This window comes from Athene cunicularia (genome assembly GCF_003259725.1).
Source record: "Athene cunicularia isolate RWA chromosome Z unlocalized genomic scaffold, athCun1 chrZ_part2, whole genome shotgun sequence".
Taxonomy (NCBI): Eukaryota; Metazoa; Chordata; class Aves; order Strigiformes; family Strigidae; genus Athene; species Athene cunicularia.
Genome location: NW_020799143.1, coordinates 20,826,689 through 20,845,736, shown reverse-complemented (window position 1 = coordinate 20,845,736; position 19,048 = coordinate 20,826,689). Strand labels below are relative to the sequence as shown.

Here is a 19,048-nt window from a genome sequence, read left to right as displayed (position 1 = left end):
CAAGCCACAGCACTCTCCACCATATTTGAGAAGTCATGCCAGTCAGGCGAAGTCCCCAGCAACTGGAAGAAGGTAAACATTACACCTATTTTTAAAAAGGGAAAACAGGAATACCATGGGAACCAACAATCAATCAGCCTCACCTCTGTGCATGGTAAGATCATGGAAGAGATCTCCTGGAAGTTATGTCAATGAAAATAGAAGACTGGGAGGTGATTAGAGGCAACATGGCTTTATTAAGGGCAAATCATGCCTGACCAAGTTAATGGCCTTCTGCAATTGAGTGACTGTATCAGTGGAGAAGGAAAGAGCTATAGATGTCATTTACCTAGACTGCTGTAAGGCCTCTAATACAGTCTCCCACAACATTCTTGGCATTAAACTGCCATTCAGATATGGGTTTGCTGGATGGACTGTTATGTGAATAAAGAATTGGCTGGAGGGCCACATCTGAAGAATTAGTTAGTAGCTCAATGTCCAAGTGAAAACCAGTAATGACTGATGGACCTCAAGGGTTGTACTGGGACAAACACGATTTAACATCTACATCAAAACATAAGACAGTGGGACTGAGTGCACCCTCAGCAAGTTTGCAGACGACACCAAGATGAGTGATGCAGTAGATTCCACTTGAGGGAAGTGATGCCATCCAGAGAGACCAGGACACGCTTGACGAGTGGGCCCAGTGATCCTCACAAGGTTCAGCAAGGCCAAGTGCAAGGTTCTGCTCACAGGTCAGGGCAATACGCCATATCAATACAGACGGAGGTGTTAATTGATTGAGAACAGCCCTGTGGAGAATGACTTGGGGACACTGAGAGACAAAAAGCTGGACATAACCCAGCATGTGCCCTCACAGCCCATAAAGCCAACCATATCCTGGGCTACACAAAAAGAAATGTGAGGAGAAGGTTGAGAGAGGTGTTTCTACCCCTCTGCTCTTGTGAAACCCCACCTGGAGTATTACATCCAGCTCTGGAGTCCCCAGCACAAGACAGACATGTTAGAGCAGGTCCAGAGGAAGGACATGAAAATGGTCAGAGGGCTGTAACACCTCTCCCGTGAAGAAAGAATGAGATAGTTTATCCTGAAGAAGACAAGGCTCCAAGGGAGACCTTATTGTGGACTGTCAATAGATAAAAGGGCCTTACATAAAAGACTGAGAATGACATTTTACCAGGGCCTGTAATGACCAGATAAGGACCAATGGTTTTGAACTGAAAGAGGATAGGATTTAGATTGGACATAAGAAATAACATTTCTTTACAATGAGGATGGTGAGACACTGGAACTGGTTGGCCAGAGAAGTTGTGGATGTCCCATCTATGAAAGTGTTCAAGGCCAGGTTGGACGGGGCTTTGAGCAACCTGATGTAGTGAAAGATGTCCCTGTCCATGGCAAGGGGGTTGGACTAGGCAATTTTTAGAGTTCACTTCCAACCCAAACCAATCCATGATTCTATGATATAGTATGTACATTAATAATTATATAAGAAGAAACATTACCATTAATATAAAATCCACAGCCAACCAAGTGCATTTGGACTGTAAGGCAGTATAACCAAATTGTTGAAAAGGCTCCTTTAAAATTATGTCCATTTACTGTTAATAAGAGGGAGATCTGTACCAGCTTTGGTCCCTGGAAAAATCCTCCTTATGCATGAAGAAGAAAAGCCTGTTCTTAAAGGAACAGTGACATGAGGTTTATAAGCATGTACCTGGATGCTCAAAGCAACATTAGTTCACTTGGACACTCAGTGCATGAGAAAGGCCCAATACCAAGAGCTTCCCAAAGTGTCTGGCAAAAGCACAATGGGACTTGCATGGAGAAACCATGGGGCTGGACCGGATGACCTCTAAAGGTCCCTTCCAATCTCAACAACTTTGTGAAACAGAATGAATGTTGCTTTCCTTGCTTCATCTCCTTTTGAAGAAGAAACTGTAGACATAGTGTTGATTTTGGTCATCAAACGTTTAGCCAGTCTAATGCAATGCATTGTCAAGGGAAGATGTTGATGTTTTATTAACTGTTTTTAAAATGTGAACCAGGAAGGAAGGAAGATATTGTATAGATGGAGTGAGGACAACTCTCTCTCCAAAAAATAAATCTATAATGGCAAAAGAATAAAGGATAAAGTAAATTTATCAACATCTTTGCTAATCGCAAACATAATTTATAGCAAGGCATTGCAGAATTCTGTTCCATATTTGCAAGACCGTAGAAAGTGCCTATTCTAGCCACCCACTCATGTTACCTGTGATAATGCAAAGAGAAAAGGCTGTTCAGCACAGAAAAACCCCAGCAGACACTCAATTCATTTTTTACATAGGTAGTGTGCAGACATCCAAGGGAGCTTAGGCAAGAGACAGTCAAAAACTGCGTATCTTAATCACTTACATCACTTGCTACACAAGCTCATTCAATAAGAATGATAATAATAATGAGCATTGCTAGGCCACCCTGAGTGCAGAGGTTCAACAGACTACCAAGTGCTCTATCAAGCCACATCCTAATATTAGATGTGTACATTTTCACAGAAGCTTCACCTTAATTCATCCTCTTAATAATATACTGTGCTAACAAAAAGTGACATTAATAAAAGCAGTATTACCTTCTTTCCACACATAACAGAATTTTTGAGGGAAAATATTTAAGTTATTTGTTGGGCAGAAGTGGAAAATAATAAAAAAGAAGCCATTACCACATTCCACTTATATCTTCTCATGCCCTGCCCAAAGAAAGTAACAACCACATCAAAATAACCCCACCACAAAACCTAACCAGGTCCCTAGCAAGCATGAAACTGCTGAATGGGGACTCATGTAGTTGCAAAGAAGAATTCAAATATTTAGATGAACAGGCAAAGTGAAAACTTAGCTGCTTATGAAAGCTGAAAGAAAACTGCTTTATCTTGGATAGCCTGGGTGATGCTGGCTGAGCCTATGCTGAATGTCTCCTCTGCGCTGCTCAGAAACTAAGCCCTCCTGTGGCATTTTGCACTGCTTCCTAGACCACCCACTCAGATGTGGATACACAAACCACATGTGCTAGGAATGTCTGCCCCACACTGAAAGCAATATCAGCATCATGACCTTATTACTTTTGCAGCCAGGCTTTTAATACAACTTGTTTTATCTTTTCAGTACCTTTGATTCCTTAATGGTTTGTATGTAGTCTCTCTACTGACATTAGATGCTTCTGAAAGAATGAAGTTGGAAAAAATCCTATTATCAGAGTGAAAATATTTCTGGTTGATTTTTCCTCTCCTTTTCTCCTCTAAAGAGATAGGCTTTATTTCTAGGTCTTACTAAGAAGATGTAACTGACAACTTCACAAACCTACTATTTCCTAAACAGAACCCAGACCTTGAATTCTGTGTCCCTGTGAGCTATGATAAAAGGTAATCATTTATTCCTCACTCTGATGAGAAGGGTAGTAATAGAAATTCCAGCTTTACAGCCTCAGTTCTCTGAAGGAACATAGGAAAATGCATGACCCATTTGATGTAACATCCAACAAAGGGTTACTTCCAGTCAGAATGATACTGAATGACGATGAAAATACATCTTCTGCTCTATTCACAGGTCTATTTGACATTGCTGAAATTTCCAGATTGGAAAAATTAAAAGTTAATGAAGGATGAAAAATGCAAGATTATCACTTTGCAGTAAAATAAATCTGGCTGAGGTAAAACATAGAGCATAAGTAAGATGCAATATTGAAAAAAAAATGCTAAACAGACATTAGCATCTCAAACCATAAAACAGCTTAGATTTTTGTATGATGCTGCAATACATCTGTCTTTCATCAAGTCAGCAACAACGCAGCAATGAACCAAAGAAGCTGCCACTCTGCAAGCTGTCACCCTATCTTACAGCAGACAGAACTGCTGACCAGCAAACTGTATTCTCTGTTAATGTAAGGAACCACCTTTTTTTTTTTTTTTTTAGTTCCCCCTCCCCAAAGGGTATTGTTCTCCCTGTGGTAATACTTCTCTGTCCTGTCTAGTCACAGTGGCATTTCTTGCTGCTCAAGTAAATGCAAGGCCCTTGTGGGATTGTGCTTTGATGTTAATTTATCTGCTCACTCAGACACAGAGCCAGCCTTGTAAATGTCATTGGTTTAGCTGTGTTAATGCACTGATTAACTACCAAGCACACACAAAAGCACTGCAGATGTATGAGTTTTAGTCCCCATCATCTGTTCATAAGCCTTTTATGTCTAACAGTAAAGCTTGCTGGTGTACACTACCTTGTACTGTATACTGCTTAACAATTAAGAAAACTATTGAGGCTCATAAAAACACATGCCTTGCACTTGTTAAACTCCAGCACATGTTTTGCACTGCTTATTTTTGCAGTTCCTGCTAGCTCCTGCTATGGCTGAAAGTCTAAGTTTTTTCTGTCTCAGTTTCAGCGCACTGCACTACAGCAAACTGTAAATCAACGGACCAATGAGCAAACACAAAATACCAGGTCCCTCTATAGACTGAAATGAGTTTGCTAAAAGATAGTTTGCCATTAAACTGCAAGTGGGAAAAGATGGGATGTATCAACAAAAACTGTGTGAAGCAAATCAAATATCCTACCATCGGAGCAGTGTCTAGACTAAGATAATGCATTCAGCAACTGAACAGTTTTCTCTTCAGATCATTAATTCTGCAAACTAAATAACAGGTCTTGACATCAACGGGTCATTCAAGAGACCCCAAAAGACTAGTATAGCTTCTAAGAAAACAAGATGATACTTACCAGGTAAGGACCAATGACCCAAACCAGATTGTGAACATACCTTATTTCACTGTGAGAATGGGAAAGAAGGACAACAGCTCAGGCAAAACCCAAGAATTTGTAATTTCCTTCTGACTAAAATAAACTTGAATAGAAATATACTGGGCTCTCCAAATGCACTGTACTGTGTGTACTCTGCTTCTGGAATTGGAAGTATACACTTAACCTAACCAACCAATGAAAAGATGAGAGAGACAAATGATCAACCACTTCTTACAATCCAAAGGCTGAAGACTGAGCATGGGTTTTATTTTACCTTGGAAGACTCTCCTCACTTCAGTGTATGACCCTCCTTACTTTCTCGCTCTTTCTTCAGCATAGACTAAGATGGCCTTCAAATCTAGATGACATTGAAAATTTTGTAAAGCCTCTCAGTGGCTTCAAACTTCTAAAAACATTAAAACTTGTCTACTCAACTGGACATCCAGAGGTGAAAAGCTAATGGCGAGATGAAAACTGTCCTTACTATTGGATACAACCACTGTTCTAGTATGCTGAAGATGATTTTTTAATTACTGCAACTTACTGCTAACCTCCCTCTGGTCACCTCTGTGAATTAATCCAAATTCTCACATATAACTTTGTTTTAAACAGCTTGATGTTAAGTAAAACTCCAAAACGTTTATTGACAAAACACTTCAACCCATCCCAAAGATCAATGCTCATATAAGTTAAAGACTTGGAAGTGTAACATATTTTTTTTCTTGAAGACAAATATGAATGTCTGAAATTAAGTGAACAAGGATTTATTTTGTTTCTGCATACAAAATTAGATTAAAATAGCTAATTTTTCTTTATTTAGATCAACACTTATTAACTCTATTATACTATCAGAATTTTGTGAAAAAGTCAACACACACACAAAACTGCAGTCTATTTTCTTCCCCCTCCCACTAAATTAGAAAATTTAAGGATGATCCACAATTTGCATGAAATTCAGCACTAACGTGATACTGCAATTGCTGTCATCTCCCTTTTATGCCTATTCTCCTATTTGCTGTTTTCTTCCACCCCTGTTCTCAGTGTATAATAAAGCTTATCTGGTATTTTAAGAGTAAAATTATTCATTTCACCATTTCCAACAAAACAGTGCAATAGTCATACTAGAAGTATAATGGGATTCTTCCACTCCTGAAACTCAATGAGTTTTTAGCACAGAACTTAGTTATAAAAGTCAAAATGAACAAAGTCCGTATGTATCTGGTATAACTACATGATAGGAAGTTGAATACACACTAGTAGACCAAATGTTTTTAAGGTTGCTTTTAGATTTCCAAACATTTTTATATAAAATAATCAATAAAAAATGAAGTTTATCCCCTTCACATGCACCCCTTCCCCCTCCTCACATCACCTGCTTTATGTCAAAAGTAACAAAATTACACTCCCACTCCTCCCCCCACTCCCCAATTGCACATTAAGACATGGACTTAAAAGAACAACATAACGCTTCAAGTATGCTTCATGCCAATCGTCAATAAGAGTCATAACATTACTGAAAAAGTACACTTATTCTTGGAAAGCCTGAGAAGGACTTCCTGTGGAGTGTGGTCAAAGACTTTAAATAAGATCCCCAATGTAATCCATATCTCGCCCTCTCAAAAAGAGCGAAGTGTAAAATTTTCTTTGGACTTAAAGAAACAGTATTAAGATTTACCATTGAATAAGAAATAACCCCAATAAGAATTTAGTTTACAGTACTGCACAAGCTGTGTGCATGAAACAGTAAGTCATACAGATACTACTGTTCAGTTCTACACATACAGACTACATGTGGCATATAAGCATACACATGACATACTGGCCTGTCCAGAAACAAGATAACATATTTTAAGGCTGGTAAACTTGAATAAACCTTTGCATCCAGAAGCATTTTAAACATTTTTTTCATTGGAAGATTTGAACTTCTAATAGAAGGGTTATGATTTCATCAAGAAATCAGCAATATGACATCACAAAGCTCTGATGTGAAACTGAGTACACATCCTCTCATTTGATCCTGCACAAACAAGGATCCTGATTCTAAGGAATAATGGATGGCATGAAAGAATACTCAGTTTTATAGACGAGAAATCCTTCTGGAAACACAATATGTTATTGAACAGATAGCAAAATCTGGAAAGTGTAAAAAGCATATATGCATGTGTGTGTATATATACACACACACAGATGCGTGTATATGTGTATATACACACACATATGATGTATTTATTCCAACATGTAACTGTATAATGACATTTTTTTTTCAAATAAAGGGTTTTAATTTAGCAGTTGTAAATATCCCCAAAAACCCCAGAAACAAACCACCAAAACAAACTAAGCAGACCATATACTATAATGAACAAACAAAAATGTTATGCAGTTTTATGTTAAAAGTGAGTCACACACTGACAGCAGAGGAGTGTTGAAATTTGTAGTAATAAATAGCTCCAAATTAAGAATTTTCTACAACATTTCCTTAGAAGAAGGACCAGTGTTTCTCCTCTCATGATCCTACAGAATATTTCACTCATATATATTTAATTTTATAACATTTAAACAGACACAAGAATGCAGATTGCAAAAGATGCTGGATTCAGGACAGTATACATAACATTTTCTGTTAAAAGTCTTACTGGTTTATTCACTAAGGCTAGACAGCAAGTCATATGATCCTATGATCTGGTGCATTTTCTACCATGGCCAAGATCAACAAATGTACAGAACCAAGGACCTGTGATCCAACATGCTGTGGTCCAACCCACTGTGGCACACAGGAAACAAAATATAGGACCATTGTCTGGTCTCCAACTTTGTACTTTGTTTCCTGGAACTGCAGAAGTGGAAACAAGACCGTAGTGTTTCAAGTGACTAGAGAAAGATAGCAAGAAGTGGCATTTTAACATGAATAAGGTTACTAGGGTTGTGATAGTACTGCATCAAAAGAGCACACATTGGACCCTACTACTTGCTCATCTGGTAGTGTCATTCAGTGACTCGCTGACTTTAGAATACATGTATGCAATAATAAATAGATCAGTTATGTAATAAGGCAGTGTGTTGAACATGCATTCATCTTGTGGAGAGGAACACCACAGAGAGATACATGATACCATACACATTCATTAAGACCAAGTATTTTTGTTTGGTTTTGTGTGTTTGTTTTTCAAGGCTATCCAGGCAAACTGATCCAGAGCATTTTCTTCTTGGGAAGAGCAGTCCTCTTGAATCCTGCCACTTTTCTTCTCCCTTATCAAGAGATGATGACTGTCTTTAAGGAAAAATAAAGCTGAAGAGGGTTGTTTTGCTTTTTCACCCCATTTTGGTTGCATCATTCTGAATGTTTCATTTAAAGAACAGTTTTTGATGCCGAATCCTCATGAGGTTCCAGACGTTTCCAGATAACTCTGCAGTTTACGGACTGTGGTTTTGTCCAGTGAGCAAAGATCAAAGTCAAAGGTTGTATTTGTGATATGAAAGTGTCCAGTTTCTTCTATAAGATTTACTATCTGAAAGGAAAGAAAAGATGCCATTGAAAACTTCAGCAGTTTTAAATGCCCACTGAACTTATTAACATGTCACTAAGTACCATATAAATAACATACAAGTAGCCCATTGCCCCAATACTTGCAGTTTAAACCATTGTCCTTATCACTCACTTCCTTTATAACATGAACTACGGTCCAGACTGCAGTACTTGGTTGGGTTTTTTTACATCATCATCAGTCATAATGCCAACCTACCCATCTGCTGTTCCAGCAAACACTACCATTGAGAATATGTTTTTCAAAAGTTAAAAAACCAATCTGCATATTTTCTAAGTCAATCTTTAAAAAAAAAAAAAAGGCAGCACATCTCCCCACCCCTCAGCCCCAAGCAAATTAAAAAACCCTGGTAGATCTCTGGAATATTTACTGTGTGCACAGTTTCTAAGCAGGTTAGTTTAGAAAATAATTGGCATGAGTCTGCAAGCAAGGGAAGGAAATAAATTGTTACAGAACCCAGTCCATATCAAACAAAAAATTTATTCAAGAGCTCTCACATCAACTATTAGTTCATGTACCAGCAGTTATTTCTTGAGTAACAGACTTAAATCAATTTTTTTAAACCAAATCAACCAAGAAAGTTTCCTATAAATAGCATAAGATCACTTCTTCTGGTGACTATTTAATCTATAATCATAGCTTTCATTCAAACAGGAAACAAGAGCTGTTAGGAGTTCTTGAGAAGAATAGGCACTAAAACACATCTCCTGTGAGGAAAGGCTGAGAGAGCTTTGACTCTTCAGCCTGGAGCAGAGAAAGCTCATAGAAGATCTTACCAACATGTACAAATATCTGAAGGGAGGGTGTAAAGAAGGAGGAGCCAGGCTCTTTTCAGTGGTGCCCAGCGACAGGACCAGAGGTAATGGGCACAAACTGAAACACAGGAGGTTCTCTCTGAACATCAGGAAACACTTTTGTCCTGTGAGGCTGACCAAGCACGGGCATAGGGTGTTGTGGGGGTCTCCACTGTTGGGAGACATTCAAATGCCATCTGGCACAGTCCTGGGCAACTGGCTCTACATGTCCCTGCTTGAGCAGGGCAGGGTCAGACCAGATGACCTCCAGAGGTCCCTTCCAACCAATCTTTCTATGATTCTGTGAAATCAACAATACGTACATTACTTGTGCCTTTCTGCAGTTTTGACATTTTTAGTTTCTGAATTGTAGTCTACATTTTTAAAGAGTGGTCATACTCAACAGTGAATTGCTGTAACAAGTAACTCCAGATACATTAAGTTCTAGGATGTACACCTACCTAAAAAACCCATTCAGAATCTTGGAAAGCCAAAGCATTATGTCAGATAGGGCTAACATAGTGCCAACACGCTATGGCTATAAATCTCTTACGCAGTTTCATTCCAAGAGGCAGACATCCTAAGTGAGCACTCAAAAAAGCACTCCATCCTGAAGCAGGCCTATAGGTAGTGTCATGGACTGACAGAACATTGCTCTTCTGCTCAGTCTTTCCAACCACCCCTTCTGTGGCACTAGGGCTAGGCTCAATGTCCTGTTTGCATCCTTCAATTTGAAACCCGTTTAGTTCTAGGGCTTCCACATACACCTCCACTGAAACACTGCTGCTAGATATTGCTTGCATGTTTGAGCTTGTTGTTCTGACTAATTCCTTTTCCACAGCTGGTGGAGATACAGATGTTATGCACACGTGGCTTACAGAACATACCTTAAAATGACAAATCTGGTAGGAATACACCAACTTGAAAAAGAACAACAAATTTAAAATAAATCTTTTGTAACTTTATGCTCCCCATTTCATTACATAAACATATGTTTTTTTTCTCCTAAGATCACAGAAGAAAATACTATATTGATGACAAATTAAATACCTTCATGTGTATTGTCAGGCATGGAAAGACACAGACCAGGGTGGATTAAACATAATGGAAACAAGATAAAATAATAAGAGGGAAATGCCTGCTACAATAAAAATTCCCCTTTACAATCACTTCCCATTTTACAGGTTGGAAAAAAATAAAAGTAAAATCTGCTTAATTTGGTTTGTACCTGTCCAAAATTCTGAGAGTACTTAGGAATAATCCTGCTCTTATTAATACTTCATTTAAAATCTGTGTCTCTTGGTTTTAATTTTTTTCTATATGGGAATTTTAAATCTAAAATTGTCAATTTCATTTGTCCACTTGTTGATTCACAGAGTCTTGTAACACTTTTTCATCTTCCACTGTTTTGCAATTAACACGAGAAAAAAAATCAAATAGGACAAACCAGATTGTCACCAGAATGAAACTCTGATATGTGTTATGTATCATTCTCATTTTTGGCACTATTTGAGCCTCATCTAAGAAAGAAGCTAAGGAGTCAATCCATCCTCCTTTTTTTCAAGTTAGGAATCTAATCCCAGGCTTGATCTCCAAATATCCACTGTGTGATAAAAATGACTGCACAAGAAGTTTACAGGAGTCAAGGCCATGAAGATGTAGCTATGCTGAACAATTCTGTCTAATGCTTCCTTGCATTATGGTGGAAGAATACTACCCCTTATAACCTCCACAGCGATATACCTGATTTTAGAAACAAAGATTACATAGAAATGTTAACATGTGTATTTTTAAACATCACTGTGTATTTAAAAAAAAAAAAAAAAGATAAGCACTTTTACTGATCAGGTTCTGCTCTGGGCTTTTAATCTCTAGGTCATGGGAAGTATTAACATTTTAAACATATCCCTCATTCAGCCTTCAAGAAACATAGCCACAATATCAGGGCACCTGGTAAATCAGACTGAAGTGAAACCCAGAAGTTTTAATGGATGTACAAAAATATATCAAGATAAACCCAGACAGCTCTATGAAAAACACCTGCCCATGTTCCAGTCAACGAGGGATTCATGACATACAGTATTAGCATACACATCCTTATGCTGTTCAGAAATACTTGAAAAAGAATAAAAGGTTGAGATAGTTGCCAGGAAGTCTGACAGTTATAATATTAAAAACACAGCATTAAAATGTTTTATTCTGAGAGCTCAGGCTGCAAAATCCAAAAATATCTCTTTTTTTTTCTGCTGTAGTAAGCTTTGCTTTTCTGCTGTAATGTACATCTCTGTTTACATAATGTCTCTCCAGCTCAGTTTCATCATTATCCATCACAGTAAAACTATTTGTCTGCCTTTAAACAAGCAAATGAGTGTGTTTAAGGAAGCCAAAGTGCAACTAATGACATAGTCATTTTTCAATTTATGGAGGGTTATAGGCCATGTGATAGTTTCCAGACCTGCAAGCTGCCCCTTGCAGAAAATTCTCAGAAGATAGTTGCCATCTGAAGTTAAGCACCTTGTGGAAATAAAAAATATAACTTTCAGCAGTGCCCTCAATTTCCTTCTTATGCCTGTGCTGTCTAGTGCACTGGTTTTAAGGAGATTTTTCACCAGCTGAAGATATGACTTCTGATGCCTCAAAATAAGAGGCAAAGTCTTACCAGAAATCTTGCCTTTCACAGGGTCATGTTAACATCATCTGCACTGAAAATGCAGAGTTAGGAACTTAGTTTTAGCCAGCCAAATTTGAATATAAGAGACATGCAACATTAAAATGTGATTGCAGACAAAGTTATCTCTACTATTTCACAGGAAACCACAGAGGGTTGGTTTTTTTTTTTAAAAGAGCCTCATCACTGTAAATCCCAAGTGTTTTCTCTACAGTGAAAGAGGTGGGAGAGAGATTTCTAAATGTCATTTCAGACCAGTTTCTATCTAGCCATGGTCCAATATTCACATAAAAATTGCTCATGTGATTCTCCCAGGACTTATTTCTTGATCATATGTTTTTTTTCACCTGCCTTCTCCCTCTTGGGCAATTCTTATATAAGTGTCCTTTTACATCAGGATTACTTAGTTAAGTAGGCAGGCACTTGTAGTTCAGTATCACATCTCTCCTGCCTTCTCTCTCATTTTTTTCAGATTTATTTTGGCTTCCTCTAACGAAGTGTGTCAAAGAGAAATGCCTCTCTTGGGCAAGAGCCACATTCTCAAAGAGAGATCTTTTTCTCATTTCCAGCCTGGCTGTGTTCCTGTTTGCTGTCATGCCTATGGACTTGGTAACAACTGAGATTGCAAAAACCTGTCCTCTCCTTTTCACATCCCTTAGCGTAAGCTTCAAAAGCCAGCACTTCTGAAAGATCAATGTCTTAATTCTTCTCTTGCAAGTCTCTTCTCTAAAAATTCCCTAAAAGTCTGTGGGTAGAAGACTTTAACATCTGCAAGAGATTATTGCCTGCCCTGACATAGACTAAAGAGATTACAATCACCACTCAAAACACACAACTTCACCACCGCTCCACTTCAACACAGCCACTGCATCTAAAACTGTTGCAGCTATTTACAGTTTTCTGCTGCATGTTTTTGCACTCAATCCCTCTCCCCATATAGTAACTACCATCCCTTCCTGCAGTTTTACTCCTTGCTCTCCTGACCTTTGTACTTCCTGTAGTCTCTATATACTTGCGTTTCTTGGTCTAGGAGTTTCATATTCACTCCTAAAACCTTTCTTAGCCCTGTACTCTTTTTATTTCTCTGCTAACTGGTGGTATTTTCCATTACTTACATAGCTGCAAAGCAGTAAGTACATATAAGATGGGATGACAGTTTAGTTGTAATGCAGAGAAGCACTGCCTCTGCAAGTTAGCCACTCAATATTTCTGTAAACTGACAAAACCATGTGAATTAATGAATTACAGAATATTAAGGGATCAAAGGCTTTAAAACTAAACTGAATTATTTGTTTTATAACAGCACAGACCATCTGCTAGTTCAGACTGGCTAACACACACTGGCAAATAACTTGCTCTTCCATTGAATTCTGGTAGACCTCTGTAGTCAGTATTAAACAGTTACCAGCCATCAACTGGACTGCAGAACTGCAGAACGTAGAGAATTGCATCACTGTCCTACTGGCACACTCTGGCCATAAATCCAGCTTTTACTAGGGCTGTACTGACAGCCTGCACACACTCCAAACCAGTCCCCCAGGTAACAAGACAACATGGATTCTACATCAACTTAAGTTTTATAATATTGTAACTAAATAAACACAATGTTATGAGAAGTCACGAACTACAGTATTAAAATTACACTCTTCACATTAGTTGTGAGGAGAAGGCCAATGAATGAATGTTTTCTTCTGTCTATAAATACATTCAGGAGAAAAGAAAAAAAATCTATCTTTAGTTTAAAAAGCACAAGAATATACTGTTCTTTTTCCATTTACTCAGAATAGGGTACTCTAAATTTCCAGCTCTGCTATGTATCTTTTCACACAGTTTTCCCTTGTATTAGTAACCCCATGAAGCAGATTACAATGGTACTCTAATATCAGACTGAAGAAGCTCTAGTGGATGAATCCATCATTTTCCTAACAAAGATAAATATTTCTTCCCCACCAAATACACTTAAATACTCCTTGATGAGAAAGAGGATTATGGATTCAATTTGAACCATCTTATTTGCTTGGAAAATATTTCTTAGGATGACAGAATTATTCCAGTTGGAAGGGATTTTGCTAGTCTCAGACCCTGCCCAGAGCAGGCTCAGCTGTGAGGTCAGATCAAACAGCTCCAGGCTTATCCAGTGAGTATTTTAAAAGCTCCATGGATAGAGACAGCACAGCCTCTTCAGGACTGTAATTCCACTGCTAGACCACCCTCATGGGCAAAAACATTCCTTGTTTGGTTTTATCTTTGATTTGCATAAAAAGTTTTGAAGAAGTTTTTATTTTTCAAAATTTCACATTAAGTCACCTAAACCCTCTGTTGTGCAAGCTGTCAATACAGCGCCAGTGAAATCTGGATTTATGGCCACACTGTGCAGGCTAGGACAGTAATGCAGTTCTGTACTGATAGGTGGTAACTGTGCAATACTGGCTACAGAGGTCTACCAGAAGTGAAACCATTCAAAAGCTATGTCTTGGATAACTGGGGAAGTGCGTGCTCAGGAAGCAAAGCTAGGATGTGAATTTCCAAGGCTTTTTCAGATTGACTTTTTATATCTGCACTCTCTAAGAATTAATGAATAATGTAAAGTGGAGAGAGTGTTGCAATTCCCACCTTTTAGTCTCCTGCACAGTAATTTCCTGATGTAGATATAAAATTTGCCTTTGCCACTATTCTAAAAGTGTGATTTGGTTCCCTTTGTAGACAAAATGGAACTTGGGAAACAACAGTATGTTGAATAACAGGGATAACCAATACGCATCATTGTGTATTGTAACTTATGAAATCTGACAATTCAGAATTTCTCTTTAAGGGTATGCTTAACCAAGGTCTTCCTTCTCACCGACCTTTCAATTATTTTCTCGTCTTTACTCACAATACTGAGCCTGAGCTAATAAACAGACTAATGCTGGGGCTTACAAAATATTTTAAACACGCTTCTCCAAGTTCGAGAAATTTAGAAATTCCACACTGGCTCATAATTGCACTAAACATAATAAACCAATCTTTACTACAATTACATTTGCTTTGTTAACAGCGCTTATTGTTTAATCTTCACAATGTGTAATCCATAGTACCTGACAATGCTGCCCAAAACATAGAATGTTATTCTTTGTTCTTACTATTGCACAACCTTTCATTAAATTTGGACCCTTCTTTTTGCACATTTTCATATTTTACTCGTTCCACGACTTCATAAGACTCAATGAATATATTGTGTTTTTCCCCAAAGTGAGTTTTGCTTTGAATTCCATTTTTATGTTTGCCATAGAAAACATCTTTAATTGTTTCTGAGAAAACGCCTGTCATTTTTAGGAAAAAGCAACAAGATTTTTATCAAGTCATGGTGCACAGCTGTACCCATTCTTCCACCCTGTTTTCAAATTATTGATACAGTATGTTGAGAAACATAACATGAATTGGTGAAAAACTTAGCTCAGTCATTTTTATTTTTTAATAAATTTATCTTTTATTGTGACAACTCAATTTAAAGTATGCGTAGAAATTCCCTAGGCTGCACTGAAAGTGGTAATGGGCTGTATATGGATTATACAGGCTTGAAAGCTTTTAAACCTGATTACAGAGTTTTAGATGAAGAAAAAGAATAGATGTGACTTCACAATTTCAATGAGCACACTGTGATATTGCATGAGAGTGCTCCTCACCTGCTGCAGTACATGTCTCTCTCTCAGTGTCATTAATCTTCTGTGGAGCTCTACTAGTTCATCGAGATATGCCTAGAAACAAATCCCCCCCACCCCCCCAACAACAACTTGTTAATTAAGTCATAGCTATGTATTTCAAAAACTTCAGATGTCTTCAAAAACAATACAAACAGTAATTTTACTTTTAAATCCCCTTTGAGCTGAATTTTCTTATTTAGTAGTCTGGCTTTCTCTTGCTAAATAAAACCAAATACGTGGGTTTTTAGATACTTCATGCCAATGAAAATCTTATTAGGTGGTCCTTTACTGTAGGAGATCATCGCTATATCTCAACTGTGGCAAGAAGTGTCAAAGCAGCATCTTCAAAAAACATCTCCCACCTTTCCACATAAACCCCAAACACAATCAAATCCCTCTTTCTCTCTAAAGCTACATAATTAATTTTCTGTATCAACAAGCAGATATAAGGGGAAAACAATCAAGCAAGATTAATCCAATGGTAAATTCCACCATCATCCTTCTCAGGATGTCAGGACCTCTCCACCCAGTTACCAACTTTCTCCTTCAATCTGAGCTATCAGAAATCTTTTTTTCTCTTAAGCAGAGAGAGATACAGCATCCAGCTTAAGAAACCAAAAAGCATATGGATCAGGCCACTGAAAATCTAGCAACAGATACTGAAACTTTGGTTCCTACCTCATCTTACCACAATGTTGACACTAATACCTGTAAATGATGAACCCTCTCAGGAACCTGTCCACACTGGGAAATTGTGCTATGTTCACTTACACAAGGGCTTCGAGCTCTTACCCTTGGCCAGCAGGCATGATTTTAAACAAAACTGTCTTTCTCAGTGCTAAATGGTAACTGTTGCTTCTTGTCATTCTAGTTAACATGCTAAATCACACTGCCACTCCCTAATATACAGCCTTCAGAAAGGATTTTGGAAAACATATATATTTTTTTAACTGATTTATTTACTGGCGAGGAATACAGCTGTGAATTCTCCTTGTCAAAAAGTACCACTTCACTGTGAAGACAATGCAAACTCATGGTGAAGAGTAGATAAAATAAATAATAGATGACAGATTCCCAACTGGTGACATTTGCCAAATTACCCCATGTATTGAAGAGAAGGAAAACACTTTCAAAATAGCATAGAAGAATAAAGAATTACAGAAAAAAAAGGAGAGAAAGATCTGCACCTAAAGGAACCGAAGGCAAAGACATACTAATTACTAAGATCTTCATTGTGTAACAAAGGTTTGTGTTTAGTAAATACATTAATATCACATTCTGCACTAGTTTACTGTTACCTCATTCTCATTTACCTTATCACAATCCCCATTCTTTATTTGTTTATCTGATTTGTTTTGCTTTATTGGACTTTTCACTTCTAAAATCTGGAAAAGAAAAAAAAATCCTGTAAAAATTAAATGCGTAAGTGGATACAATTACTGAGAAAAAATTAACTGAAAAATCAGTTAATAACACAAAGAATATAGCATATGGAGAAAATGTAGTCAAAGTCAAAACTGAGCTTTTCATTCTTTAATCCACACAACCTACTCATATTTGTCAGAAAAAAAGCAGTTTACAGCAGAAAATGCTGAGTTGCTGGAATTAAGTGATATTGATAGTATTAATCCTTAAAATAACTAATTTCATGTCACAGAAAGCCTCTTCAACACTTTTTTGTATCTTTTGCCTGCTGGTAGGATAAGAGGTCTGATTTTGCAAATACAAAATGATGCTGAGGTACGCTCTAATGCCTCTGAAACGTCACATGATCAGTTTATTTTTCCTGTGTTTTTTTCCCCAGTGTTGTCTTTTTTCTTCTACAACAGAGATTTTGAAACATAGTTTTTGAAATGACCACACGAGTTGTAACTGAAAGAACAAGTGTTTAATAGAATTTCTCTTGCACTTATACGGTATCCTTCCTTCAATGCCATACAAAGACATGTACTACCACTTCTACAAACCAAGAATACTGGATGAGTATTGAACCACAGTCAAGAAAAGCATGTCAACAAGCATCAGAACACCATACTTAATATGAAAATTTTCAGACTGAGGTGAGGAAGTTAGGGAAACAGAACTGTTGAATGTTCTTACAGTTTTTCCACACACAACACACATGCTTTGAAGTTAAAAGTAGAATTAAAAAAAAAAAAATCCCATGTCATTCCTAACATCAAATATGATCAGTTCTTCTGAAAAACACCAAATGAAAATAAATGATCACAGATTATGGGAGATTTTGTTTCACACTTCATTGTCAGTAAGACTAACATCACTAGCATGATTATCTCCAAAACCACACTGGACAGTCACAACACTGGACAAACCTCACCAAATAAAACAAGGTAACAAGTCCTGTAAAAGCAAGTCTTCTAGACTAGCAAAAAGCCTCACTGCCAGCTTGTTCTAAATTCCCTCCCATTTCTACTTCCCTTGGTAAAGATGACTAAAATTACATATGTGCTCCCCAGGGTGACCAGCACCATAAGAATACAGCAGGCAGGCAACTATTTCCCTGTATAAAGTGACTGCAGATCTGAGTTAACTTTATGTAAGGATTTACTTAGCCAAGACTGATGCATGTCCAGAAAGCAAAACACACTTTTCCAAAGAAAAATCCCAGTTCTTTGATGCAACATCCCCTGGGGTTACTGCTGTGTAGGCCAGTAAAAAGTCTTGTTTTGAAAAAAAACAGACATCTAGGCATGGCTCCAGTACCTTTTTGATGCTTTTCTTGTTTTTAAAGAAAGAAAATTCTTGGTTTCAAATAGGACCTTAGCAAAGACACAGTATATTTGAAAAAGTTATATTTGAAAAGTGTTCTTAATGTGTAGTTGAAATCTAACATTGTAAGCGCTCTTGTTTAGATGAGACACAGCACTAATCACATCTGAGGAGGCTTCTAGAAATACTAACTGTGTCTTAGCTCCTTATTTCTATGAATGGACTTGGTCAAGACAAGCCTGATTTAATCAGTCAAAAGCATCATCCTGGCAAGCAACACTATGCTACAAAGCAGCGAATTCAAATGTGGCTACAGTCCATAGAATTTGAATTCTCATAATGCTTCCCTAAATTTCTAATTTTCAGCTCAATTATAAAAATTCAGCTCAATTATAAAAACAGAAGGCGGCATGTGACTTTCAAATTTAGCTGGCACACTGCTATTTGGAGTGTCTAAACGTGCAGGCAGACCTTCTGTTAGATCACCAAAGGGGGAGAGGAACATGAAAGGTGTGACTGAGTGGGCTGCCAATACTGATACAATTACTTAACAATTACATTGTCTCTGTAGAAGTTAGTCTTCATTATACAACAAGACATAGACAGGTCTTTTATTTTTCTTGTCCTAATGTCACCAGTAAATGCAATATTCTTCATTGTTGGTTCGTTTTTTTTTCCCCAAAAACTCTTAAAAACTTTTGTACAGATCAACTTAGAAAAGGCTACATACTTTCTGGTCAATAAGAATGCTTTCTGGACATGAAATCTTCTTCTATCTGTGTACAAACTACTTCCTAGGGGTTTTTCCTCCACAGTGTATTGGATCTTAACTGACATGAATAATAATAGGGACTTCTGC

At 37.6% G+C, this 19,048-nt stretch overlaps 1 protein-coding gene across 3 annotated transcripts in view; it reads right to left on the bottom strand.

Annotated features, from left to right (window-relative positions):
• Positions 1-5,539: 5,539 nt before the first annotated feature.
• MLLT3 (MLLT3, super elongation complex subunit) overlaps positions 5,540-19,048 on the bottom strand; it is a 121,268-nt gene continuing 107,759 nt past the window's right edge. For all 3 annotated transcript variants that reach the window (XM_026866425.1, XM_026866424.1, XM_026866423.1), the window contains 3 exons: positions 16,773-16,844; positions 15,442-15,513; positions 5,540-8,278 (listed from right to left, as the gene is read on the bottom strand). In XM_026866425.1, the coding sequence (XP_026722226.1) occupies positions 8,147-8,278; positions 15,442-15,513; positions 16,773-16,844 (276 nt within the window). In that variant the 3' untranslated portion in view covers positions 5,540-8,146. The remainder of the gene's footprint in view (positions 8,279-15,441; positions 15,514-16,772; positions 16,845-19,048) is intronic.